General features: G+C 38.6%; 1 protein-coding gene and 1 long non-coding RNA gene across 10 annotated transcripts in view; both read right to left on the bottom strand.

The window, feature by feature from the left end:
• Window positions 1–8,265: 8,265 nt before the first annotated feature.
• Window positions 8,266–9,213, bottom strand: LOC144990344 (uncharacterized). Its single transcript, XR_013654330.1, has 3 exons — window positions 9,079–9,213; window positions 8,576–8,647; window positions 8,266–8,386 (listed from the first exon to the last, which is right to left on the bottom strand). It is a non-coding gene; the product is annotated as an uncharacterized LOC144990344 (long non-coding RNA).
• A 1,655-nt stretch (window positions 9,214–10,868) lies between these two features.
• The window catches only part of LOC101171889 (centlein, centrosomal protein), a 202,270-nt gene continuing 185,806 nt past the window's right edge, over window positions 10,869–27,332 (bottom strand). For all 9 annotated transcript variants that reach the window (XM_078943539.1, XM_078943535.1, XM_078943538.1 and 6 more), the window contains 3 exons: window positions 25,410–25,607; window positions 21,832–21,906; window positions 10,869–11,593 (listed from right to left, as the gene is read on the bottom strand). In XM_078943539.1, the coding sequence (XP_078799665.1) occupies window positions 11,483–11,593; window positions 21,832–21,906; window positions 25,410–25,607 (384 nt within the window). In that variant the 3' untranslated portion in view covers window positions 10,869–11,482. The remainder of the gene's footprint in view (window positions 11,594–21,831; window positions 21,907–25,409; window positions 25,608–27,332) is intronic.

The following is a 27,332-nucleotide window of genomic DNA, read 5'->3' as shown; positions in this document are numbered from 1 at the left end:
ACCACCGTTCCTTACAGTGTATAATGACTCTCACTGTGGCTTGTTAGAGTCTGAGGCTCTAATCAAGGCCTTTAATAAAAGCTCTGTAACCTGTAGTCAAATGTTGTTTCTCATTTCTGAATTTTGATAGATCACAGCATGATTTGCTGCTTCTAAAGGTCTCACTGCCTTCTTTTTTTTGTCAAACAGCTTCTGACAGAGTGTTTTATTTTTTGTGCAGCAGTGGCAGGGATCAGACCTCACAGTGGTTTGTGAAATTGAACTCTTCAGAAAAATATAATAAATATATGCAGAGGTGGTTGGGGGGGGGGGGGGGGGTATTCTACCTTTCCTGTTAAGTCATAAAAGTTTCAATAGCACCTTTCTTTTCTTGTTTTAAATTTAATCAAAACAAACTTCATAATTATGGCCCAAGCACATCCAAGCGTGCAAATGACCGTTTTACAACTTTAATAAAGGAAAAAAAAGCTATAAAAGGTGAGAAAAAAAATAGTATGGTACTTGATTGTCAATAATGCAGCACAAACTAACTCCATACTTCAGGAAACTGGTAATGTCATATTTATTGTTTATAAGACAAAGAAAAAAAGTAGTAAGCATTATGTCCAAATTGCTTTTAAATTCCAAAACACTAGATAGTCTCACACTATGTAGTTTTCTAGTAGTTAGTAGTTTTCCTAGTACTGGTAGTTAGGGAGCAGGAAGTAGGGAGGGAATCTGGTGTGAACATGTTGCTAACTCATTTAGCTAATGTTAGTGTTCTTGTGCTATTTGACACTTAATCTACGTCTGAATTCCCACCCTAATCCCTAACTGCTTAAAAACTAGACAGGACTATCCAGTCCCCTGGATTTGAAGGTCATTTGACACCATGCTCACTAATTTTTTAGTTTTCAAATGGAGTATATGACGTCACAGGAATCACGAAGTGAAAATCTAATTGAGAATCTAGGGCACTCGATTTTGCAACCCTGTGCCTGAATTAGGGCCCTAACCCCTATATAGTGGGTTCGCCATTTTGTTGTGCTGTCCGAAACTACGATTCCAAAATCAAGTGCACTAGAAACTCCCCAGAAGTCTCTGCGAAAAACCAGTGTGGATCGATGCTCACTAAATTGGCAAATATAGACCATAATGTACTGCATATAGAGCATATTGCACCAGATGCAATGCATTGCATTATGTAGATGTAGATTCGGACAGCACTACAAAATGGGGAATGCACTATATAGTGCACTACAAAGTGTGTAGTGAAGAAATTCGGACATTCCCTTGGTCTTAATGTTAGCATCATGCTAGCTTGCACTGCTAAATATGATACATCAACCCCAGCTCCACCAGTGAGGGCCCTGGTAAAACAGGGCCTGTGAAGGCATGGCAGGCATCGATGAATGCTAGCAGCTTTATGGTCATTTTGAATGATCACTTAAAGTTTTGACAGTATTATTTAAATGTCAGTGTGACAAGTGTTAAAATAAGTTTAAAAAAATATAAGTGAAACATGGTATATTTGCTAATTACATCTGACAGTGATGGTATAAATGTTTATGAATAAGTTTGTTAAAAAAAAAAAAGATCACAAAAAGTATATTTTTTTAAATTACTCCAAAAAAGTAAACCCTCATTTTGGATCACAACAAAAAAAAAAATTTTATTACAAAATATATCTGATCAAGAATAACTTTATTTGCTCTGGTGCTAAATAAACAAATAAAACAAATTGTGTATTTGTCTGTTACTGAACTACTACGTCTGATTAAATCTGCTTATAACAGTAGAAAAGTGTGGAGATTTGAGTCTTTATTGTGTGTGGCGGTGGCCATCACAGATTTTCTATGGTCCTATAAAGGAATACTGACCTTTTTATACCACAGTACCCACTATTAGATTAGATTTTCAGTCATGGACTTCACTAGCAAATGCTAACAGTCACTGATTGTGCCTAAAGTAAAGTTTTCTGCTTCACCATAAAGCTGAGCATTACAGAAATAAGAAGAAAGTATCTGCACAAAACTGTCTTTTCATAGACTTTTTCTTTTTGTAGAACAAAAGATGTCTCTTACTCTGTTTTTAGTATTAGTTCTACAAAAAAAAGATGTTTTCCTTAAATAACGCTACTAGAAAAGCCTCAAGACTTGATGATAGTGAATATTTTAGTTGGATTGAAAGTTTGATTGTTTATTGTTGTTTATGTGTGTCCTGTTGTGTTGGAGGACTACAAATAGAGCGAGGGGTGTTAATAAACCTGGTAAAAAACAGATTTTTACAATTGTACTTTGTCCCTAAAAAATAAGCAAACAAAAAACAAAACAAAATTGTTGACATTACATAATCCATGTACACCACTAATGGGTCCATTCAATTTGACTGAAATGTTACGGTATGATATTTTGTGTTCGTTGTGAGGCTACACACATCCAAGCCACCACTGGACAACTTGCATGGTCCAAACTGAGTCCAGGTATGGTGACATTTATGCACAGCAACATTTCAAAGCCGGCACCTGGCTGCAGGACCAATGTGGGAGATTTATCTGAATCATAGCCAAGGAGTCAGCAGCACACATCTGTCAGCACAATGGCATCAGCCTGCAGCTGTTGAGCTACATGGGTCGACTGTCAGAGATATAAACCCTGCAGGGCCTTTCTGGCAGTGCTTGAGTGAGTCAGAGCTTCAGACACCAGTGTTTAGCCTGTTATCCAGAAACATATCCATGAGGATAACTAATAAAAAAGCTGCATCTGTTTGTTTGTGGTATAACGTGTTTGCCCCTTTGAGCAAGGCATTCAGAGAAGTGCAGCAGGAAGAAAAAAAAAGTGCAGTTATATGTACACAATCTACTATTATGGAAGTATATGCATGCAAATGTAAAGAGAATTGTGGACAATTCTGCACATAAATAAATGCATTTGATCAAATTCTCCTTTAGCCTCCCTATTTTTAGCATCTGTGCTGTTCCCTTTGGCTGCTGTAGCAGAGAGGACATTTCATCACAGCAGAACAGCAGCGCCATCCTGTGGAGAACTGATGAAGACAAGTTTAAGTCTCCAGCTGATTGGCATAATACTAAACTGCAACATGCCTTAATTCAAAATTGGTAAGGTTTAATTAACAGTAATAAAAATGAGAATAAAAAAAAAGTTCCTTTCCTCTCCAGAAGCATGTTTTATCGATATTCAATGTTTTACAAAAAAAAATCTAAAAGTAAAGATTAAAATTCTTCATGAATGGCACGCTTTACTGTCGTTCAAACCATGAGGCTCTGCTGCCATCTAGTGGTAAAAAACGATGCAGCAAATTGGAGCCACAAATTAACAATATAGATTAAGATTAGAAAACAAGCAGTACTGAAAGCAGGAAGATATTCTCTTTCCAGCTGCACAGCGCATGATAAACAAACCGTCTTTTGTTTGTGTGACTATTGTTACCCAAAAGAGGAGTCTTTCACACAGATGTTGTTCTTTTCTTTTGTTGGCAGCTCAAATAAACTGTTGGGTCCCACAGCTCGCTGATCTGCTCATCTGTGTGTTGACTGAGACAAGCATCTGTTTTTACCTCAACCCAGGACATAATACACCCAGGCTTTGCAGCCCAGCTGTGATAGTTGAGAGAAGGTTTAGTACTTATTGTTTAAATTTTTAACACTGATGGCCTGCCTCAGCGTTCATCCTCCTGCCTTGAGGATGAGCTGTTTTTCTGCAACCACTGTTGGTTCGATTAGCTTTTTATTTTATTTTTTTGTTACGTCTGGAAAAAAACGACAAACACATTTTATCAAATTTTTATGCTATTAAACAATGCTGACTGATAACTAGATGAATCCCAGTATACTCATGTGATGACGTACTTCATGAACTTTTAACAAAAAGATTTATTTTAAATAATTTTTTACAACACATTTGTCAGATCATACAAGTTTCTTTTTAACTAAAATGTATGTTTGTCAAAAGCTAAAAACATCTTAGCCCTAAGGAACATTTTTTAATCAGAACAAAATCAGAACAAAGAACAAAGATCAATGCATTGCAGGTTTTATTCTGTAGTGATTTGAAGCTAAGTGTTGCTGAAACAGAACTTGAAGGACACCAAGTCAAAATAAAGGTTTCTTCATGGCTGAGAGGTACCTCAAGCTTCTTTGCCAAAAGTAAAACAAACAAGCAGAAAATAAGATACATAAAAGAAGAGTTTTTTTTTTGTAATAATCAACTCTGCAGTTTGTGAAAAGGAACATCTCAACAAAATAAAAATTTTGCATGTTCCTCAATTAAACTGCTGAATTTCAACAAAAATCAGATATACATTCATTCAAAGACGAATCAAACTTAGAATAATTAATGGTCGACTGTGCAACCAAAGATTGCTTGAAAGCGAGTGGAAGGAAGCAAACTTATATAATAATCTCACCCCTGTTCTACTGTATTATTTTTATTACATGATTTAGCATTATCCAGTTCATAACTTTATCAGACAGAATTAAGAATTCTTAAGTATCAATAAAGCACATGACAAAGATGAATTACTTCATTATTATGTAAAAAATGACATAACTCTATTTTAGAAATCAACATAGCACATGCAGATCAGTTATCTAAAATATGTGCAGAATTTTTTCATTAGAAAAATCCTAACTATGATTAAAAATAACACTATAGCATCAAAAATAGACATAACACTGTTTCAGAAATCTTCATAACATATGCAGATCAAATTTAAAAAATCTGTGCAGATTATTTTTCATTAGTGAAATCATGAATATAATTAGACATAACACTATTTCTGAATTCATCGTACCTGCAGACCAAGTATCAAAAGTAAAACATATGTATTATTCACTAGAAAATCATAAATCAATTTTTGGGGCAAGTGAAGTGATATAATTAGAGATCAATTGCTTTAACCATCTTCAATAATTGATTAAGCAAATTTAATATTATAATTATAAGGTAATGCTCATTAGCAAGATACAAACATTCCTTAAAAACTAATTGTAAAGAACTTAGCTCGCTTCCTGTCCTGTAGTTCATCACCATTCCACTAGGGGCGGTAGAAGGGCTTTTCCTATTTATTTTAAAAATGGCTGCTTCCATGAAATCTCAAAAATACTTTTGGTGGGAAAAAAATTGTTAACTTTCTTAACTTTATGGTCAGAAAAACTCATCTATTGTTATTTTTTAAAGACTACTTGCTGTATTGAAAGAAGGCAAAATTAGCTGGTATTTTTTCTTTATAATGCAGTGACAGCATGTTAAAAACGTGTGAATCAAAAATAAGTCAAAGGGTATATAAGAATCTGTTTTGTCGAACACTAGCACTGTTGTTAGTAAAAAGCTTACCAAATCAAAAATTTATACTACTTATATATATATATATATATATATATATATATATATATATATATATATATATATATAATTCTGTCAATTCTTTGATTTTTCTTGATTTTTTTTTGCTGCCAAAAATGTAGTCATAAATTTAAAAAAGGCTGTAGGAATTTACACTTTTAATCAAACTTCCTAACAAAATCCTTAAAGCATCTGATTCGATCTTGAATACTAACAACTCAAACATGAGTTCATACCTGCACCTTTATGTCAAACTGATCTCAAAATGTGAATTTGAATAAGCATTTATTAACACATTCAGACAAAAGAATGAAAACCATTACAAAAAAGGCTTTAACAACAAAACAGGGGGCATTTGTCGCACACGTCTGTAACACGCGCCTGCTTAAGATTGTGCATTTCTGTGTACTTCACAAGGTCCAAAATCCCCACGCCATTCCACTCCACTCAAACATGCTAATGTACCTGTACTCTGCTCTAATTGGTCCCAGGGATGCTCGCCCTGCTCCACCTGTGTTCATAGGAAGCCTCTAGTCAGTCCTGAAGTCAGGCCCCCGCCACTGACTAAGCGCTGGGCCTGCTAATATTATGCAAACAAACACTTTGTTGTTTGGCGCTCCTTACGCCAGCCTCGCCACTGTGGAGGACCGGGATGGGGGGGGATGGATGAAGAAACAAAGGTTGGATGGGTTGGGGTGGGTGCTTGAATTTATTAGTGTGATTACCTGAGGTGTGCAGCTTCATAGGAGGTAACCTGCGAGTCTGCTTCATACCCTCCAACTCCAGACTGCGCTAATGAGAGCTTGGAAAAGTTTTTCAAGGTGGTGATGCGCTTTGAGGAGCTGCATGCCCCAAACTGCTGTGAGACTTCATTTTCTGGAGGAGAGAACAAAAGAAAACTATGGGTTTTGTATTGTGTAACACAGAACAAATGAAGGCTGATAACATTTAGATTGCAGATCTATACCGGTGTATTAAAGTATGTAAAGTGATTTGAATGGAACTGCAAAAGAAATGAGCAGCGTATGATCAGCAGGTGCTACTCACCACTTTCCTTGTCCCCTTTGACCCCCTTTACTCTCCCCTTCAACCTCTGTCACCCTGGTCAGACCTGCATGGGACAAATGTATGAAAAGCGGCTTTTCTGTTGATCTTATATCCATGGCAACCATTTTATTTTGGGTTGCCTGGGGGTGACAAACAGGTTTGTGTAATTTACAGAAGAATCTGCAAAAGTAAATTTTTGGATTTTCTTAGCAACAGAGTTTTTTGTTAACCATGCCCAAATTCCTTATTTATTCATATTGTACTGTATGTTGTATCTTTTCATTCACCCTGAGGCAACAATTTGTGTTTTAAATTCTCACAGTGTTTTCAGTAAAAAATATGAGCAGGGGGGAAACACCATTATTGTAAACTTGCCACGTGCAGTTCAAAATCGACAACTTCAAATTTCAACATTTTTTCCCCAAGTAGCTTCCCAATAATGCTTTAGGAATTAGGGGTCAAAAGATCAAAATTGCAAGGAGTTTAATTTTGTAGCTGGTACTAAAGGGGAGTTAAAAAAAAAAATCAAGATGGAGGCCTCTTCTTGAGGTCAAAGGTCAACGAAACTTTGGTTGTGGTTTGATATTTAAGTTGGCAGCATGTGATTCACATTTCAAGAGGATCACTCTGAAAAAAGTTTTATTTTCCCATATTGCACAAAAATTGCCAAATTTCATAGTTTGACACAAAATAGTCACCAAGCTATAGGTACCATGGCCCTTCCATGATCATTTTAAAATTCCTTTGGATATCCCTGACACGTATGGTTTTGTTTAGCTAGTGGACTTTGTAGTCTTTTTTTTTTTTTTTTTAAAGCTCCATGAATGTTTTTAAGCATGTGGCGGGGGCAAAATGTTTGCTCAAAGACGAATTCTTACAACGGGAAAGAAAGAAGAATTGCAAAAGTGATCTGGTCCTTGCAGTTCAGAACTGCTGCAGGCCAGACTAATAAGACATTAGTTTTCATTGACTATGAAATTGCGCAAATTGGATTTGTGATAATAAATTCCCCGAATGGAAATACAACTAAAAAAAAACTCGTTTTTTTAAACATAAAAACATTTTAGCGGTTGGAGGTGCTTTTTGAGGCTTATTGAAATTGACGTTTTTCGCAAAACCGCATTGAAAACACTTTTCGGATAAAATGAGTCAGAAAGCAACGGCAGTGCGCTTCTTGGTAGGAACTGGCTGCCTTGGACACTGCACAGCGGGCGCCACAACATATCCCAAAGCATCACACAGCTCATCAAAAGTTAAGCGTGTCATGTGGAATTGCAGAATCCACAGCTCCTCTGTAAAATCACCGCTCCCACGTGTAAGGAGCTTGCCGCTCCGTGGCCTGAATAAGATGCCAACATCTCCTTTGAAAGATGATGATTTGAAAGTATCTGCTGTAAATTAAAGTATCGTTAAATTCTATCACCATGTTTTTAAATAACTCATCAAGTGAGATGGTTTGTGTTTATTCGCATAATTATCATTTTTTTTCGACATTTTTAAAATTTGGATAAAGTTCCTTTGCATATGTTTAATGGAAACCCAGCTCATGTCTAGTTTAAAAAGATGGAATGGAAGGAGTTCAAGGAATCAAAGAAAAGATGTGTGCTGCTACTTTCCCATGTTTGAAAAAACAAAAAGACTAGAAACCAGATCAACCCCAAACCCAGTGTCTTTTCTTTCTGCCTCTCCGAAAGCTCAGATCCCAGTTTTAAAGAAGCAGAGAGACGCAGGACAGTTCGTACAGATGGCAAACGTGAGAGTGCAGGAAGTCCAAGAAGAGCACCGGAAAAGCATCAGGAAGCCAAACCTGAAAAAAGGGATTATAAAGTATGGATACAGTGGAGAGCATAACGTTCCACTACCTTTGGCCCTCTGCCTCCACTTTATCACACAGCATCAAAACATAGCTTTATTCCCCCGAGTGGCTTTCCTTTTTATCTGCTCCCTAGCTTCCCACGGCGGGCTGCATCCACCCATAATCTGCTGCCGTTTCATGTCTGGAGCACAGTAGAGGAGGATAAAGGACTTGTTTGAGTGAAGATCAGTGAGGATGTGTACATAGCATATGTACATCAGGACAAGCCTTCCTTTTTTCAAAGTGCCATCTGTTCTAATATTAAACATTATACATAAATAGATTTGGAAAGGGAACCTGTGCGCTTCAATATTTACCACCAGACCGATACCTGGTTGAGGTTTGTGTCATCCACTGGGTAAACAGCATCTACCTCTCGTTTCTGAACCAGCTCTCTGCGGATCTGAGGATAGACACAATGAAAACAGTAAACATGTTGCATTATACATTTTTCAAAAGCATATTTGGCACCTTGTTATTTATGTCGGTGCCAAGTGTCTGCTATCAAATCAGAGCAAATCGACGTATTGGCAGCGATAGCTGGTGTGTGAAACTGTGTCAGTGAAGTGATGGAAACCACCAGCGGCCGTCTTGTGTTCATCCACAGCTGTCGAACCAAATCTTCAAGGACTAATTGTGCATCAATTGGAGGCTTAAGAAATTCTCAGTTTGCGTACTGGCAGTTCTTTGTATTCTCGGTGCATCCTCCCACCCAAGTGGCATGCAGTCACACTAGATAAAAGGAACTCATAAGTAAAAAATAAAAATAAAAAAAATAAATAAAAGAACAGGATGCCTCTTATTTTTGACTAACCCTAAAGTCAAGGCACTAACCTTCTTCTGGAACATTTTACGGCTGAATCTGTGGAGAAAACAAAAGGCAAAAAAGTGAGAAAAAAGGGATAAATGACACTGCACCCAAACCAATTAAAGTGGAAGAAAAGAAAAACTTTTAATTTGATCAAAATGATTCCCAACGGAAATTTCTAATGAGAATAATACAAGAGAAGAAGGGAAAAAGACAAGAAAAACGACAAACAAACGAAAAAAAACAAAAGAGGAATCATCCACGACACCTAGCGGGGAAAAGCTGGTGTGAGTGAAGAATATTGGGTGAGACGAAGAGTGTTTTCAAGATCATTTTTAACATCTTCACTGTGGGAGCATCAGAGGCAAGACCAGGTTAATTAAACCCGAGGGAGAACAAGCTGAAGGGGCCCGCATTTGAATATGTCACAGAAATAGCACAAGTGTGTCAGACTAGGCCGGATGGCAGGCTCGGCGAGCAAATATGTTGACTGTGCAGTAAAAGCTAAAAAGAAGAGAAGAATAAGAAAAAAACAGTCAGGGAGGGGTGGGATCATTTGCATAGCACTAATGTTTTGCTCTTTTTTTATCTGCCGTGCCACAGGATTTTTGACTTATTAATGTTTGTCGTTAGCCGCATTGTGCTGGAGGACAGTGACTGGAACAACACTGGAGAAGTTTATATGGGACAAATATTGACAATAGCTGGCTCCTGGGTATCCAGAAGAAAAGATGCAAACTATGTTAATGAATGGTAATTAACCACTGGGGTTCGTCTCTCCTGAAATCCCAGCTAAATTGGTCCCCGAGTTGCAGCTAGAGACAGTTCTGGCCTAATCCTTTATTATAGAAAGATAAAGGAAAACGACATCATTAGCATATATTTGTGTGGGGAGGGGGGGATTATAAAGTGAAATTATTTCTTTTTTAATTCCTGAATGGAGGATTTCTCACATTATTGTTCATTATACATAGTAAAAATGAAAACAGGGAGGCAAAAAAGGAGGAAAAACAAAACAAGGAAAAGGTCAAAAAGGAAAAAGACAATATTAAGGCCTCCTGTGCAGGATGCCAACTCAAGGATGGGAGCCAAAAAAATCATTCAATATTTAAAATAGTAATCACAGAGGAAAAGGAAGATGAAAAATGTTTCTTGCTAATGTGCCGCTGCTGTAGGTGTGTGTGTGTGTGTGCAAAACCATTCTTGTTAATGGTGTCAACGACAGGGGTCACTTGTTTCAGACAGAAACCATGCCAACAGGCACCTGTCAATCAGGACAGGTGCAGAACCCTGCACCATCAAGCTACGTTTACACCGCCCTCGGCAATGCGTGTTCAAGCGACTACTTCCAAAGAAAGTTTATGTAAACAGGCGTATATACACGTTTTGAGCTTCTGCACAAAAAATTCTCATGTTTGCACATTTTTAGACCGTTTTCAGGCTCTAGGTACAAAATGCGCAGCCATTGGATGCAGGTTAAAAGTTAAGCCAGAGCAAACCTTGACCAATCAGGGACTTGGATTTGGTAGTGACGTATGGATGATTCATGAAAGGGCCAACATTGATCATGGGGGAGAAATTATTAATTGGAGTTTGTGCCTGGCTGGAATTCTATGACATCAAGTCTTTTGTGTATTGGAATAGAGCTGTGAAAGAAAAAGATTCACCAGATTTGCACCGCTTCGACATTTCACACCAGGACTCTTCCAACTGTAAGTGGTGGACAAGCACTAGTGAACAGTACTTAAGAAGCCCCTCCCTGCTTGTCCACTGCACGACAATTTACTCAAGACGGACCAAAACAACAACAACAAAATTGAATTTTGTTTTTATTTACAAACAGGCATTTTGTGAGCAAAATGACAATCCATGTTCAGAGATTTATAAAATAATTGTCAAATAAATTATTAGACAAAACGATCAAGAATAGAAGCCAAGGAAAAAGAAATCTTTCAAAAAATGCATCCTTGAAGAGGATTTGATGCACTGGCTTTCTAACATTTGTGTTACTCTACCACAGTCCTGACTTGCCACTGCAGTGTTAAGCGATAATGAGCTTCTCAGTGTGTCAAAGAAAAAGAGCAGAGAGTGTCTGGTAAAGGTTTGGGTAAGCATATGTTTTATCACCTGGGTCTGAACTGTGTGAAGGAGAGTGGCTGTGCTGGAAATGAACTTGGCACTGGAGCACCTTGTCAGTTAGATGTAGTGCGGTGAGTACTAACACAGATGTCGAGGGCTCATTTACAAAAGCTGGAGTGCTGTGTTGAGCCAGTGGCCCTGAGGGAGGAGGCCGCGCTTTTCTCACAAATATTGGTTCTGCCGCCCCGGCTCAGCTTGGCTCAGCCCAGCTCCCACAGAGGAGGAACCGGGTAAGGAAAGAGGGAGGCAAAAAGAAGAGGATGACAGTTTTCCCAGTCGCAGCCCAGGGAGTCAGGGTTTTTCGCTGACTGGTGTTGTGAGCACGGCCAGCTCTTCTGTCAGCACTTTCCTCTCCTTCATCTTCACACGCACAGCCTGCATGAGCTGGCTGGCTGTGGGGATCTGCAGGTGAACAAAAGACAGAAATGAGACACGGAGAGGTGATTTCCGATAGAGTCGAGGAAAATGAGGAAAACACAAATGCACCACTGTTAAAAAAATAAAATTAAATTAAAAAGTAAATAAAAGATTTTGGAGATTTGGAAGTTTGTCAGGAGGTCTGTTTGCCATTTTGTGAAACAAGAGAGCCCCAGATGGAGCCTTTGGACCTGTGAAATGCCCGAGGAAGTGTTCCTGCTGAATATTTTGACAATACAATTCCCTCTGCAAGCAACAGAGCTGCAGCTTTCGAGTCAATCCTGCTGCTAATTACATCTAAACCTACATTTTTGAACAATGATAACATGTTTCCGTATCATTGTGGATTTTTTTTTCACACATATCAAATTCCCATTAGTATATTCCACCAGTAGCATCTATTTTGAAAGTAAACGCGCTTCCAGGCTGTGCCTCTTTGACGGATTAAACTAGAAAATGATCAGAAAGGGGAGAAATTGAAAATATTTTTTAAAAATATATAAAAAAAACAAACATTATTTTGGTATGTCAGTACCAAAAAGACAGACAGCCATGAAAACCAAAGTAACCATTCTTTAGCTGCTTAATATAGAATCTATTGATTAATGCTTCTTTGAAACCTCGACATTAAACTGCTTGGAAGCTCATGAAAATGGTTTTTAGCTTTATAAAAAAAAGAGCATATCTGGAGCATAAAATGGTTTGTGCAAAGAAAGGTCTCATTGCTGCAAAGACAGGATTGTGACAACAGTCCAATAAATCATGCAATATTCAAAAGGTTAAATACGGAGATTGTGTGTGTGTGCTTAGTTGTTATGGAAACACGAAGATGCTAAGTGTGTAGCTTTTTAAGAAATGAACATACCAGGAGTTAGGTGCAGTTCATCAAGCTTACTAAAATAACAAACTTTCACCCCTTTATTAAAAAAGAAAAAAAACTGTTATTTTTTGGGGACAGCTATAGTGGTGGTAAATGTTCAGGTTGTGATGTTTGACTGACAAGTATCATTTTAAATGGCATTTTTCCCTAAAAGGTCATATAACTATTGGAATAACATTCGTGTTTTAATGAAACAAACATTCCAACACCAGGATTTGACACCTTCATAAAACATTTGTGATCTGCCTGAAAAGCCATTACCTACTCGCACACACTCATGTAGTCTTCCTACTCCATGACATCTTTTCCTCGTTATTAAAGGGAATTCTGGGACGTGTGCACTGTGAAGTTGTGTGTTTGTGCGTGTGTGTATGCACTGGCATAAATGTGTGAACTTCAGCAGCACCGGATGCAAAAACACAGAGCTGCTCCTCAGAGAACACTACTCTCAAGTAACTGCTGAGACATCTTCCTCTGGCTCTGTCCTCCGGGGAGGATTCACCCAGTCTTACACACACACACACACACACACACACACACACACACACACACACACACACACACACACACACACACCAACACACACACACACAAGAGTGTGTGCGCAAACACACACATGTCTTAATCAGCTAATTGCATTTAGAGCCACTAACTATGCAAACAAATGCACTAAAATAGAGACACAGCCACAACACGGGGCTCTGTGGGACGGCAAAGACAGACTGGATCATTAAGAGTCCCGATACGGGAATGTGAGTAAACAACACCAACAGGTAAACATGAGCTAGATAAACTCAGAGTTTAATTTAAGTCAAAAACTGATATCAAAACGATGAAATAAATTTCTAATTTGACCCAATATTTAGTAATTTTATAAAAAAAAGCCTCCACAAATACAATTTGAACTTTTTAAACATTTAAGCTTTTTATGAGACTGTCAACACAAACACCACATGAGGAATTAACAGCTCCAGCACAAAGTCTTCTGAAAGTTGTCAAATCAAAAGGAAAAAAGTAGTTTTTTTTTGTATATATATTTCACACTTTCTAATGATTTTCTACCTCTGTGAGCAGATTTCTGGTCAAATGTATTCATCCACATGCTCACAAAAGGGACAAGCATGACTATCATCTCTTTTATCTAACCAGCACATTGGCTGAGGACTGATACCCTGCAGGATGGTTGGAGGTTAGCTCTGATGCAGCTGCTCTGCTGGATCCCCTGGGCTGCTTAAGGCTGTTTTAAGAACTGGCACTAATGTTATGCTACAGCTGATTTAGCTTGGGCCTCTGTCCCCTCTGGCAGAACTATCACCAGAACTAGCGCTAAGCAGTCACTGTTTTGCAAGTGACCCTGTCCCCCTTGGCAAAACTACAACAGCTACAGTAGCATCATCCCATGCTAACTCCACATCCATTACTATTCAACAGGCCCTGCAGAGCAGAGCTTTTCTCTAGGTATGATTTTATGAGCGTCTTTCAGGAGCCGACTGTCGTGTAAAGGCACAGACAAGCATGCGCGAATGTGTGCGAAGATAAGATCACGGACTGTGAGCAAAAAAGTGTTTTTAGGAGCCAATTAAATGACACTGCCATTCCACAGCCCTGGGGCGCACCTAAAGGCAAGGAGCAGCTCAAAGTTTCAGCCCTCCAGTGACTGCTGTGTGATAGTGGCATTACACACGAGAGTCTTCGCTTTTACATAAAAGATCGATCATTGCAGCTCTTTTGTCTCTGAACAGCTCGGCACCGTCGTTTCAAAAGGTCCAATTTGTAAGTCCCAGTGTCGAGCAGCTGGATATCTGAATGAAACAAAGAGGGGAAATCAAAAAGCCTAAAAGGTATAAGATGAAACATCTGCATGCTGTCATCAGATAAAGTCTTTTTATGGCTCCACTGCAAACTATTTGATACTTCCAAAGATTTAAAACCTTTTTTGTAGACATTCAAGATATTTTACCAGGTTTAGCAATAGGCTGCACAAAAAAAACGGAAATTTATTGCAATATCAAGCTGTGCAATACGCATATCGCAAAAGATGGTGAAAATTGCAATAAATGATTACCTTAAATGTGCTAAAACAATCTTATGGCAGCTTAAAGCATTTAACGAATCAAATACATCCATTTATGCATTTGACCAATCAGATGAAGCCATTGGATGTTAGATTCCTGCCTCCTATGTAGACGAGGGTCATTAGAGTATAATTTATGTAATTTGTTAACGATTATTTAAATGAAACTGTTGCAGTGAAATGGAATTTGGTTGTTGTTGTTTTGCTATTTGTTCATGTATCGCAAGTTATATCGTCATCACAATATAGATCACTAATATCGCATATCGCCAGTTTTCCTCATATGTTGCAGCCCTATTTAGCACCTTTCCAAGCTTTTCTCAAAGTAATTTGATCACTTTTTGTCCCATTAAGAGGTAGGAACTAAAAATAAGAACATTACTTTTTTAAATGAGTCCAAGTCATTTTTCTTCATACACTTCACCATAGAACAACTTGATTTCAGACTCAGAAAATATTCAAGATCATCTGTCATTTTTGGTTCAATTTTAAGGACGATTTTTTTAAGTTCAATAAATATTCATATGTTTGACTGGAATTCTTTTTTAGTCTTTTGCAAACGATAAAGCAGATTTATGTTCTAAGAATAAGTGCTAGTTTTAGATTTTAAGAGGATTTATTAAGATAGCCCAACTTGTACTAAGCTGCTATTCTTCTCGTTTTGTTCCAAATGAGTCATTTCCACTTATTACACCATTTCTTTGTCACTGGAAGCAAAATGAACTACAATTAGTTACTCACATACCAGTTGCTTAAAACTAGCAAAAAAATCCTTAATGGGTTGTATAACATCTAATGTGAAGTAATCCTATATAACAGTTAGCTTTTTAAACGTATTTTTCCCTTTTTCAACGTGTGTGTGTATTTTGATATCTAGAAATACGATATAAAACTCTATCAAAATCAGTTCACTTAAGTGAAAATGTACTTGCGTACTGGATAGAAATGTTTTAAAACTTTCTAGTGATTTTCCTGTTTTTAGGCCAACTCTTTTTGCAGAGAATATTGTGAATAAACGATAGATTTGGACATGATTGGGCATGTTACCAAAAATATATGTTTTTATCATTTTTACAGTAATAATAAATAACCACTGATGCGCACAAAAACTATTCTTGCATTAAATCTTTGTCCCTCGCAGGTGAGTTCTCACCAATGTAGGCCACTTGTCAAGGTAAAGAAAAAAGTAGGTATGGTAGCTTTTTCCTCATAGGGGAGAAAATAAATCTCTTTGATCTTTGATCTTCTCACTTTTGTTTGAAAATCAAATTTATTAAACTGGGGAATAACAACAACAACATTATAAGTAGATTAAAAAAAGCACAAAGGTACCAAACTAAGAAGCCTTGCATTTGATTACCTCCAATAATGAATGTGTCACATAAGCAAACAGGGCTCAGGTAAGAAAAATCACCAACAAGCCTATTCTCCTGCTCTCCTTCATAATTACCACCCCTTGCAGCAAAGAGGATCCCTCTCTTTTTCTCCCTTTTAGGCCGCCGGGGACTGATATGAAAGGGAATTGGACACTTGGGGCCACAAATACTGTAATTAAAAATCTCTCATTTTCTTGATACACTGTTTGGAAACATCATTTCGATGTACAACATGAATTTGTTAGCGATCTGACCTAAATACACCCAAGATTAAACAGCAAAAGCCCCAGTCTTTGTTGCAGGTTCCTACTCATTAGGTGAGAAAACTAGGTGATTTGGGCACGATTGGAGAATAAATATAGAAAAGAGGTAAGCGCGCAAAAGAGGTGCAACCTGCAGGTGAAATTCAGCGATCAACAAGAGGAAGTTTGACTCACTGGTTGAGGTAAAGAAAGAACTTGATATGAGAGGGTGGCTGTGGTGCAGAAGTAGAGTGCTCCACCTCTGATTGGAAGATCACAATTTCGGTTCCTTCCTTGTCTGCCCATGTGCCAAAGGGTCTTTGGGCAAGACACTGAACCATACATTGGCACCGGTGTTAGGCAGTGGAGCCGCCATCAGTGTGTGAATGGGAAGGTGAAGCTACATTCACACCGCCTTCGGCAACACACGTTCAAGTGACCACTTCTAAAGGAAAGACAATGCATTCGCGTGTTTTGGGCTTCTCCATACAAAACTCTCACATGCAAGTTTCTACAATCTTCAAGTCAAAGTTTTAGAGTTAGAGGGTTTATATCATAAAAATTAACCTATAGAGCTTTAAAGTTTTTAATATTGTTAATTCCTCACAAAAAACAAACCAAAAGGGGTATTTTGATCCATGTCTGAGTATTCCATTAAAAACAAGCCCCTCCCAATCCACGAAAATGAGCGGGTTCTCGTATTCATTCATTTCATACGTATGAAAGACAGTCTGCGCTGCCAGCATGGCCCCCAGGCTAACATACACACTTTCTCCATGGAACAAGATCTGCAACAACGTTTCCTTTCATATGCACAGTATGCAACCATCCGTCTTTGCAAAAGTTTGGCTCTAGGTTGACGTCATGAAATGGGCGATCCCTACACAGAGCAGAAAGGCGGTGCCTCAGAGATCGAGTCGTCTTACTTCCGGGTAGGAAAATGAGCTGTGAAAAAAACTAACATATCATAAAAATGTGTTCATTTGTGTACCAAATTATATATTAAAATATATTTGGATATAGTTTACATGCTTCAGAAAGGCCCAATATAGGCCCCTTAACGTCCCATTAAGTGTCACGCACTTCGATGAGTTTTCCACGTTTGACCCATCCCCAAGGGGGGGGCGCTGAGCTGCAGACACAGTCACACTCAGAAACCATTTGGTGGTTTAACCCCGCCCCAATTCAACCCCATAATGCTGAGTGCCAAGCAGAGAGGCACTGGGTCCCGTTTTAAGAATCTTTGGTCTGAACTGGCCTGGATTTGAACTCATGTGTCTGGGGGACACTCTTCCACAAGGTCACTGGGTTGGTTTTCAAGCTTTACGTCCATTTTGCCCTCTTCCAACCCTCTTCCAATGGTCGATGACGGACATGCACTAGTGAACACTATCACAAAAAAAAAAGAAAAGGCACCCTCCCTGCTAAATGCGCATTTAGGAATCTGTGTTTGGTGCGTTCATAAGCGCGGGTCACATGCTCTGTGTGAACATAGCTTCACTGTAAAGCCCTTTGGACCGTCAAGGAAGGCAGAAAAACATTATATAAACTAACTTCTTAAGTGATTTTAACACATCTAGACAATTTTTTCCTCCGAAAGGTAATATTAGTTTCACTGTGCTCCAGTAGACTAGATGCATTCAGCAAGCTCTTTTCCCAATCCCCATTGCCGTTTCAGTGACGCATTTACAGAATCAAGGCTGTGCTAAAGTCCCCTCTTCACGGATACAAATGCACTCACAGAGACAAAAAAAGAGTGGATGATTTAATTTGCTCAATCATTAAATGAGGCTTAATTAGTCACTTTCCTTCAGAGAGAAGAGTGCGAGTCGGAGCCGTTTCTTGTCATTACATTGCCATAATAGGCCACACAACACGCCGTCTGTCACCCTCGCAGGACCACACAACAGAAAAGTTTGTCTGCACATTACAGCTGTCGGGAAATAAAACATCCCATGTGTTGAGAGCTGTTAGTTTAAGCACCAATGGAGTAAGTGGAGCAACAAACCCACTATGTGATATTCATATACCTGTGTCTACCCCTAATAAGGCTAAGCAAGGCCTCTCTGAAATGATTTCTGTCTTGGAGACCACACATACAAGCCTAGCATATTATATAAGGTTATGTATGTTTGGTCCAGGTTGGTCTGGCCTGTCTCTTCATCTCTCTTAAAACGAGTTTACCTGCTTGTTATGGCTGGGAAGCTGATAAGAAGTGATGCTTGTACATCTCCCCAGAGTGTGATTGTGAGGTAAATATTAGCAGGCCCTCAGCGCCACCCCAACACCAGTAAACCAAAGCGCTGTCCTCTCATAAAGAAATCAACACAGTCAATGACTTTTTAAATCTTATTATACTGTCATGAGCTTTGAGATAGGTATACAAAATGAGTGTGAAAAATTATCTGGAGGAAGTGTTTGTGTGTGTGTTTGCAGACCTGAACACACACTCGTCCTTTCATTATTGGCCGGCAGCAGAAGCCAGTCATTTCCCTGTCTTCATAAAGACTCGGCCCATTAAATTCTACCTCCAGTCAATAATTAGGACTCCACAAATAAACCAAAGGCAATTAAATCAATGCTTCCCCGGGCTGGTGTTTGGAGCTCGTGGCCCACACGGACACTCCATCTTCACTGCTGGCCTTATTCATGGTATGCAGCAGTGGAGCCACGCTGTGCACTCCCTTGCCTACTCATGATTATTAGGTATCACTGTCCCTTGATCCCGGCTATGGAGCGCTCCTCATGGTGGCTCTCCCTTGTGAAGCATCCAGTTTGATTTCATTAACTCTCCAGTAGAGTTTAGGGAAGAGAAAATGAACACAATGTTTCATTTTGTTTTGAGCGGATATATGGGCTTGTGTGGGGGGGATCTATGGCTTCTTTGACATAAAGAGAGGAGGCGGTAAAGCAGCTCACATGCAGATACATAACTTTAGATCTCCGTCGCCCAATTTGCTAGTATTTCACACGGCTCTCCTTCTTGTTATGTTGACATGTGGCAGCGCATGACAGTGATTGCGAAAAATAACCCACAGTGAGTTGAAGACACACATACCTCTTTTGGAGACTTATGACATTGTCAAGTAGAAAAAAAACTTACCCACACACACACACACACACCCACACACAAACACACACACACAAAGACGGCAAGTGATGGGTTTGGCCATTGACAGGGCCACTGAGATAATAAAGTGCTGTCCCACTGGCAGCTCCATTAGGCACTGACAGTGACAAGATGAGGCTGTTGTGAGAGCGCACGGCTCGCGCACAAGTGTACACGGATCCGGACGTGGCACACACCAGCAGATGGACATAACCTCATCCTCTTTCAGTGACAGAACAGTCAGTTAAGGACATGGATCTCTCCCGTCTTTCTTTTCACTGGATCTATTTCTGTCTCCCCGTCTTCATCTGAGGTAGACTGTGTAAGTTCAGGTCTGCGCATCATCATTCCACCATTAGGAAAGTTGGTTATTAATGTCACAGGCAGGGTGACAAGCCGGGCTGTTAAACTTCACAGATGTTCTGGTTGGTGATATGTGCACAGGCTAGAGAAGAAGCTAGGAGTCCCTGAAGTCCAAGAGTTACCCAAGTCACAGTCGATTTGTAGACTTCAGCAATGTGCTGCTGAATTCTCTTAAAGTCCCACTCCGATCATCTTTTGATCTATTGTAAAAGCGCTCCCAGTGGTTTTTAATTATGATTATGCGATTTTTAAGCACAATCAACAGGCCTGTCTTTCTTGGACATAGTTTCTGCAGAGCTGGAGTAGCAAATTAGAAATTACCCTCCAAGTTGTGGCACATAGTAATCTTTCCCTTCATTCCTTTGTTTACTCTCCCCCCTGCTAGCTTACAGCCCATAACAGCTTATATATGTCTTCAATGATGAGAAAAATGCCATTATAACATGTTAAAATACAGTTTGTAATTCTTTAGTTCTTTAATGCACTTATAATGATCAGCTTTGACAATGCGCCTACCTAAAAAAAATAAAAAAGCATTCAATATTCCATTTTGGTTTAGAAATGTTCAACTGTACATAGGCAGAGAGCTTGGTGTCCATTGGATACAAAAGAACAATTTAAAAACACAGAAAGCAAAAAGAAACTGGAAGACAGAGAGAAGTACATGTATATAAATAAATAAACAAAAAACAGAACAAGATGGACTTGAAAGGGGATAGAAAAAGTCTGATTCAGTGAAGGGGGATGACTGTGGTGGTCCCAGCGGTCCCCACAGGGACCTGGGGGCAAGTCTCAGCCTTGTCATACTCGGCTCTTCTCCTCCTCCACTGCGTACAGCAGCTACAGCCCCCCCCCCCCCCCCCTTCCTTCACCACCCCTGTTCTGCCCACGGAAAACGTCGATAGCAGGCTGCCGGTGCCGAGGTCTCTAGTGGACACTAGCTCATTCTCCCGGCATCGACAGGCCCGCCAAATCAATATTTAGTTCCCCACTAACAAGCTGCCTCGGGGTCTGAGCCAGAGAGGGAGGGAGGGAAAGAGAGGAATGCGGGACAGTGGAGGACGAAAGACAGAGCAGGGACTGAGAGCTGTCCAGCTAGAAGGGAAAAACATGGATTCAGAGAAGTGCTGTGTGTGTGTGTGTGTGTGCGCGCGCTAGTGTGGGAGGGGGAGAGGAAGGTGGAAAGGTCAGGAGAAGATCTGGGGAACAAGAGAACTGTGTCTGGTGTGTGTCGTGGTGCGGAGGCGACGCATGAGTGCCTGCAGCAGCTCCTGACATGAACAGAGACGAGACACACATTCGACACTCTCAATCACTCTCATACTCTCGAACACGTATCACAGCTAGCAGAGGTTGACAGTGCTCAAGTGAAGCTCCAGCAGAGCACTCACAGATGAGTGGCTGAGTGCACACAAAAGGCTCCAACAGAGATGATGTACTCGCCTTTTTTTGTTTCATCTTTTACATCATTGTTCTTGAGCCTAGAGCACAACTACTGGGGCGGGATGGCAGTTCTGCGTGATCTATTGTTACTGGGTAAATCTTGGTGCCCTAATTACATTTAGACTAATAAAGTGGTACATTTGTCAAACTAGTTTACGGAAAAGTCAAGACCTTGAGATAAAACACAACATTTTAGTCGCTTTGAGTAACTAATTATTAAGAATAAATAATTACCTAAATTATTATAAAAGCCGAAAAAATGTAACATCTAATAAACTGAATAATTTATCATCCTATAAACATTTTTTTAACTTTTAAAAGCAAAAATAACATTAAAAAAACATTTGCACACTCAGAAAAAAAATGTTGAAAAAGATGCTTTTCTGTGATGACATTGTAGGTCCACAAGAGTTGCATCATGCTCCATGTCATAGAAAATTCCGTTTTCTTCTTTGCCCTTTTTTTTAAACCTAATACTAAGAGTGTCATTCTTTATATAAAGTTCAAGTATCTTAAAACTGTAGTAAGTGAATGCATATGTGTGTGTTAGGAATGCCTTTTGAGGGCATAAAAGTGGAAATCAAATTTATTTTTCACTTCCAGAACTATGTGTCAACTTTGATCTTGCAGAGAAAAGTAACTCAGTTATTAGTGGCAACTGCAAAAACGTCTTGAGTGATATTTAGCTGGAGACATCAGCATTAAAAAAAAGTTAAATGAATGTTGGGAACCTGACCTTCTGCTGGAGGATGAGGTTTAGGTGATCAAGCCACTCCTGGTCTCTGGAACTCTGACCGTACCCCTCTGTAGTCTGTAAATAAAAACAGCAAACACACATCATTTAAAAAAAAAAAAAAAAAAAAAAAAAAAAAAAACAGGGTATGAGAAATGGTAGACACTAAAAAATGAGAACTGTGCTCGTGTCTGAAAACATTGATTCTTTTAGGATTAGTAGTATTTACTTTGTAGACAGATTATGTAAAAAAAAGTCAAAACCTTGGGTATCACAGTGTGATCCTTCCAGAGAGATAGTACCACAGTGGCTTACCTCGGCCTGACCCTGCTTAAGGCTGAAAGGTAGCATCACATTAGGTGAGACCTTGAAGAAGCTCTCTAGAGGCACAGTGGCAGTGTATGCCAGTGCACCTTTGCATAGTGCTCTATAATAAAGACCTTAAAGAGAAGCAGCCTTGTTAGCGCTAATGAACAGGTTGGACTGCCCGCTCATGTGCACCTCAGCACTTATGCATTACCTCTGCACTGCAAGTCCAAGTGTTTGCTCACGAAATGATGTGACAGGGCTTCCACTGCTGTAAATTGGCACATGTGGAGGTGTGTTTGTGTGTGTAAACTTAGAGGTTGCACCTGCAAATAAAGTTGTGAGGTTTTAGGCATCTGTGCAACAGAAATCTGCAAATTGGTTAAGACTGACATAACACAGCATTCTCCTTCTTTCAGACTCTGGTGCCTTGAATACTGACTAAAACTAGGTCTAAAAATGGATGCGGTGGCGTGTTAGTAAAGGCTAAGGGAATATGCTGTCTTTTGTTGCAGTCTCACACAAACTATATGTGTTCAGTCTTTCTCTAATTGTACTGTCATGAACATAATCCCTTTACATACCAATTGTCACCAGCAGGGTTTACCATTTAACTTTCGACTTTCTTGCAGTTCATCTGAGACAAACACAATCTGAGCTCAGAGTGAAAGGCTGAAAAACTTGCCTTTAATCAGAACTCTTGGATTTCTTAGAGCAAATCGGAGATTTTCAGATTAGCAAACAGTCTCTTTCAGTTTTCACACCTACATTCTAGTTACAAAAGACAGTAAGGGTGTTAGTCTTTCCTCAAAAGACACCTTAATGATGCTTGACAGCAGAAAGAATTTACCGGTATTTAAAAGTCTCGAGTCAGTACTACTTATTTTTAACTGTGCTTCTGATAAGCCAGACTTTACTATAATTTAACAAATATAATTGATAATATTAAAGGCTTTGTTCAAAGTTACTCTTTATTGATATAATTAACATTACTATTTTTAGTTTTTTATCCATTTTCTTCCTATTTTTTTGACCAAAGGTTTGGTCTATAAAGAGTTTGAGAAGAAAGGTGAACTTTAAATTGCTCTTATCCCTATATCCCTATAACTACCCCATAATACTGGGAACGTCTGCTTAGTTTAATGCGGTGTTGGATAATGACTCAAATAGGGAAATGTTCAACCCATCAACTGCATCTATAAATTCATCCAAAAAATTTAAGGTGCAAACGTAAACCTTTTGGACGCGGTTAGAACGTTAATCAAAAAGCCAGGTTGCATGGTGGTGCAGTGGTTAGCAGTGAGAAGTCCCTGGTTTGAATCCTGGCTGGGTTCTTTTTGTGTGGAGCTTGCATGTTCTCCTCGTGGGTTTTCTCCAAGCTCTCCAGCTTCCTCCCCCAGTCCAAAAACAGGTGTTTCTACATTATCCCTAGATGGAAGTGTGAATGTGTTTAGTTGCAGCCCCATAACATATTGATGACCTGCCCAGGGTGTACCCTGTCCTTGCCCAATAGCAGTTAGGACAGGCTCCAGCAACCCTGGGATCCTGAAAAGGATTTAGTAGCTTTAGAAAATGAATGGATTTATCAAAACCTCACCTGAGTCTGAAACCACACAATCCTATCATTGTACAGTGTGTATATATATATATATATATATATATATATATATATATATATATATATATATATATATATATATATATATATATATATATATATATATATATATATATATATATATATATATTATGACAAAGTAGTAAACTTAAGTTAATATACTTTAAACAATTCAGAAACTATAATTACATGTGTATGATATGCATATGAAAAATCTGTTGGTGATCATTTTTTGAATGTCATCTTTGGATAAATGAGTAACACTAACTTTAGTTTATTGATTGTTTAAAATGTATTGACCAAAAAATGAGTTTACAATGGCGAAGAAGGAAATTAAGATACAGATCTAAAAATAAATAAATAAAAATTGCTACAATAAAAAAAATTTGAAGGGACATGTACAAACACCATATTTAAAATCTTAACTTCTGAAACATTTAGTCATGTAATACATTTAAAGAAATCACTGAGTTCATAAAAGTACTTGAATGCAGACAGTGTAAGAATCTTTCACAAAATTTGATTTTTCTGCATTTAAGCAATTTTTTAATATAACCAGACAACATAGACATTGGTGCATCTAAATCATTTGTGTAACAGTTTTCCCTAAAAAGAGCACTTTCATGGGCCTAGTTTGATGTGTGATGACATTTGTATTAAAACAGTGAAACATTTAGTATTTGGATGTAGATAAGGTTGTTTTTTTTTAAGTCCAGTTTAAGAGCTTGTTAATATAAATGTGTTTGGATAATTAGAGTAATCTTTGAGGTAAGTTCCACCCTGAACACAATCTGGTCTCTACCTGGGAGAAGTTGTACAGCAAAAAGTTTAAATTGATGATTTTGGTTTTTTATCTGACTAAGGTCATCTCAGTAAATGCAAAATTGACTCTCAGTGACCTTCCTGGTTAAATAAAGATTGGATGAAGGAAAAAATAAAACAAATGCAAATGATAAAATCAAGTAATGGTGTTTGTATGATCAAATTGGCTTCAACAAGTATGACTACAACCTGCTGACAGATAAAAGCCAATTTCTAGGATTTTTGATCTGAGAGGAAGGAACTGTACAACAAAACTAGAGTCAAAGTAACCCAGTCAGACCTGATGCAACATGTGGGCATTGAAAGTTTCAACCCTTGGAGGAAGCCTCGGGTCTAAAGGGTTAAACCTTGTATGAGGTTTAAATATATAGCAGGCATTGACAGGTTTCTGATTGAGTCCTAATTACTGACTCCTTTACGGCAGCGTAACTTCCCAAGCCATTGGCAACACACCTTGGCAGACATTTAAACCCTAACTTTGGATGCAATCAAACTTTACTCATCAATAAAAAATTGTACAAAAGACGAGATTTTTTGGGGAAGTTGGAATTGGTGGAGGAAAAAAAAAACCCCAGAGATCTACTTTCTCCTTATTTTGTATCTATCACACCAACAGGAATCAAAGTACCTCTACCCTGAGGCCAGAGTAAAGCAGATTTTCGTCAGTGATTTTATCTGAACTGAAACAAGTAGATCAAAGGTATTATGTTTAAATATATTTACACAGAAACAATTACATAAAAACTTTTAATTAGATCTTCTTAGTAGCAATAATCATGATTTACTGATCATAAAAACTGGTATGGAATCCTAAACGACTGCTTCTTCGCCTTACCTGATCGGGTTCCATTATGTCTGCTAGATCATTCTCTGACATGTTGAGAATGGAGGCAGCAACCGACTTGGCTTTGATCATAGACTTGGCTGATAAGTTGTTCCTCGCTGCCATGGAGCTAGCCTGCTTCAGTTTCCTCCTGTTCATCAGCTGCTGCTTGACCTCTTGAACGTCTAATAGTATTTCGCTGGCCAAGGTCTGAGGGGGAGGGGAGAAAAAGAAATTAAATTTTTTTAAAAAAAGAAGAAAAAGAAAAAGAAGGGATGATGAAACTGATGAAGAAAAACAAGAGGGATAGCGATGTCTAGCAGATGAAAAAACGAAATTGATCAAGCATGCGCCAGAGAGGCCTAGTACATTATGGAGGAATATTGAGTTTGACAAAGTCAGATTCTCTTGGTTTCGTCTCGCACTCTCCTGCAGGAACGTGGACCTGAGGGTTTGTTGCCCTGTCGATTGGAAGCTGAGGGAGCACGGCTTTGATATTAAACACACCCCAAGTTTTGCAAAATTCTCCACAGACAGAAAATGATGCATCAGAGAGAGGGCGAGAGCTACTAACACATAAAATACAGCCATTCATTTATTTATTTGCTTTCTGAATGTCTCACGGTACAACAGGGCAGCATAACGCAGTTAATAATTAAGCTATGAGGGCCGTTTCAAATGGTGCCCAAGTGTATGGCAGGAAAGAAGAGGAAGGCCAAGGATGGCACGGTTATCAGGCACTAAATGAGAGTTTGCTCTAAATACAGAGAGACAATTAAATGTTAAAACTGCCACTGTACACAGGAAAGTCAATAAAGTAAACTCCCCTTTGCTTCATTTTGAGCTTATTGATCGAGGCAATAATCTTCTATATCATTCCCTTGTAAAGCTACTGAAAAGCTGACCTTGGTTTGATAGCCGTGGAAGAAAACTCAGAATACACAAAAACAAAACACAAAGCGATGCGCAACATGTCGTAGACGGGTAAAAAAAAAAATCAAATGTGTTATTACACATGCACACTGAAAAATGCTTTAAGAGACGTCATCACAAACAAAACCAGATAAACATCTTTGATTTTTTCTTTGCTTTATACAAGTTTCTCAGGGGAAATTTGTTCTGAAAAGTCCATGCAGACTCTGGTTTTCATAGTGTTTTCACTAAATACTTTATTTTTTAATTGTTTGGTCTTACCCTAAACCTTTTATTTACCTCTTGTTATGTCCTAAATCTTTAAGACTCTGTGGCCCAAGTCGCCATTACTTGCAACATATTTTCATTCTTAACAATATTTTTAGTTAAAACAGAAGCCGTGTTATTTTTCGTTTTTGAGTTGACATATTTAGAACAAAACATAAATCTTATGCTGGTGATCTCAAAGCAAAGTTTAGCCCGAAGGGATTCAAATCCCATTGATTAAATGTTCTTTTCTAGTTTATTTACAGCTTAATAGATGTTCAATGGCACCAGGTAAGAGTTACATCAAACTGCAGAAAAGACAACTAGAGAAGAGATCCAGGAAAAGATTCCCTCATTAAATAATCCTTGAAGTGATGATGGGGAAAGATGATGGCAAGCAAAAAAGTATTCTTTTAAAACTTATGACTTACTTTTTCACTCAAGTAACCTCTCAAAATAAATATGAAAGTGCAGAAGGAGATTATAAAATATGCCCTAAAACATGGGTCTAACTGATGAAAACATTGTTAAATCACTTTTAAGGTTCTTTAAGTCTAAGTTGTGCAAAAAAAACAAAAGTATTTTTGCAGCTTTTTGTGGTTGTTATTTCTCAGTGGTGATGACTAGTTAAACGTGCAGAAAACAGATCCGGTTGTGTGAAAGTGTGTATTATGTGAAATAGTCACAGCACAAGGTGCCACTGTTTAGCAGTTCAAGAGCAGAGCTTACAGCCTAAGGCGAGCACAGGGGCCAAAA

This window comes from Oryzias latipes (genome assembly GCF_053564925.1).
Source record: "Oryzias latipes strain Hd-rR chromosome 1 unlocalized genomic scaffold, Olatipes_Hd-rR_3.1 chr1_Y".
NCBI lineage: Eukaryota > Metazoa > Chordata > Actinopteri > Beloniformes > Adrianichthyidae > Oryzias > Oryzias latipes.
Note: the sequence above shows the minus strand (reverse complement) of the source record. Positions and strands in the feature narration are given on the sequence as shown.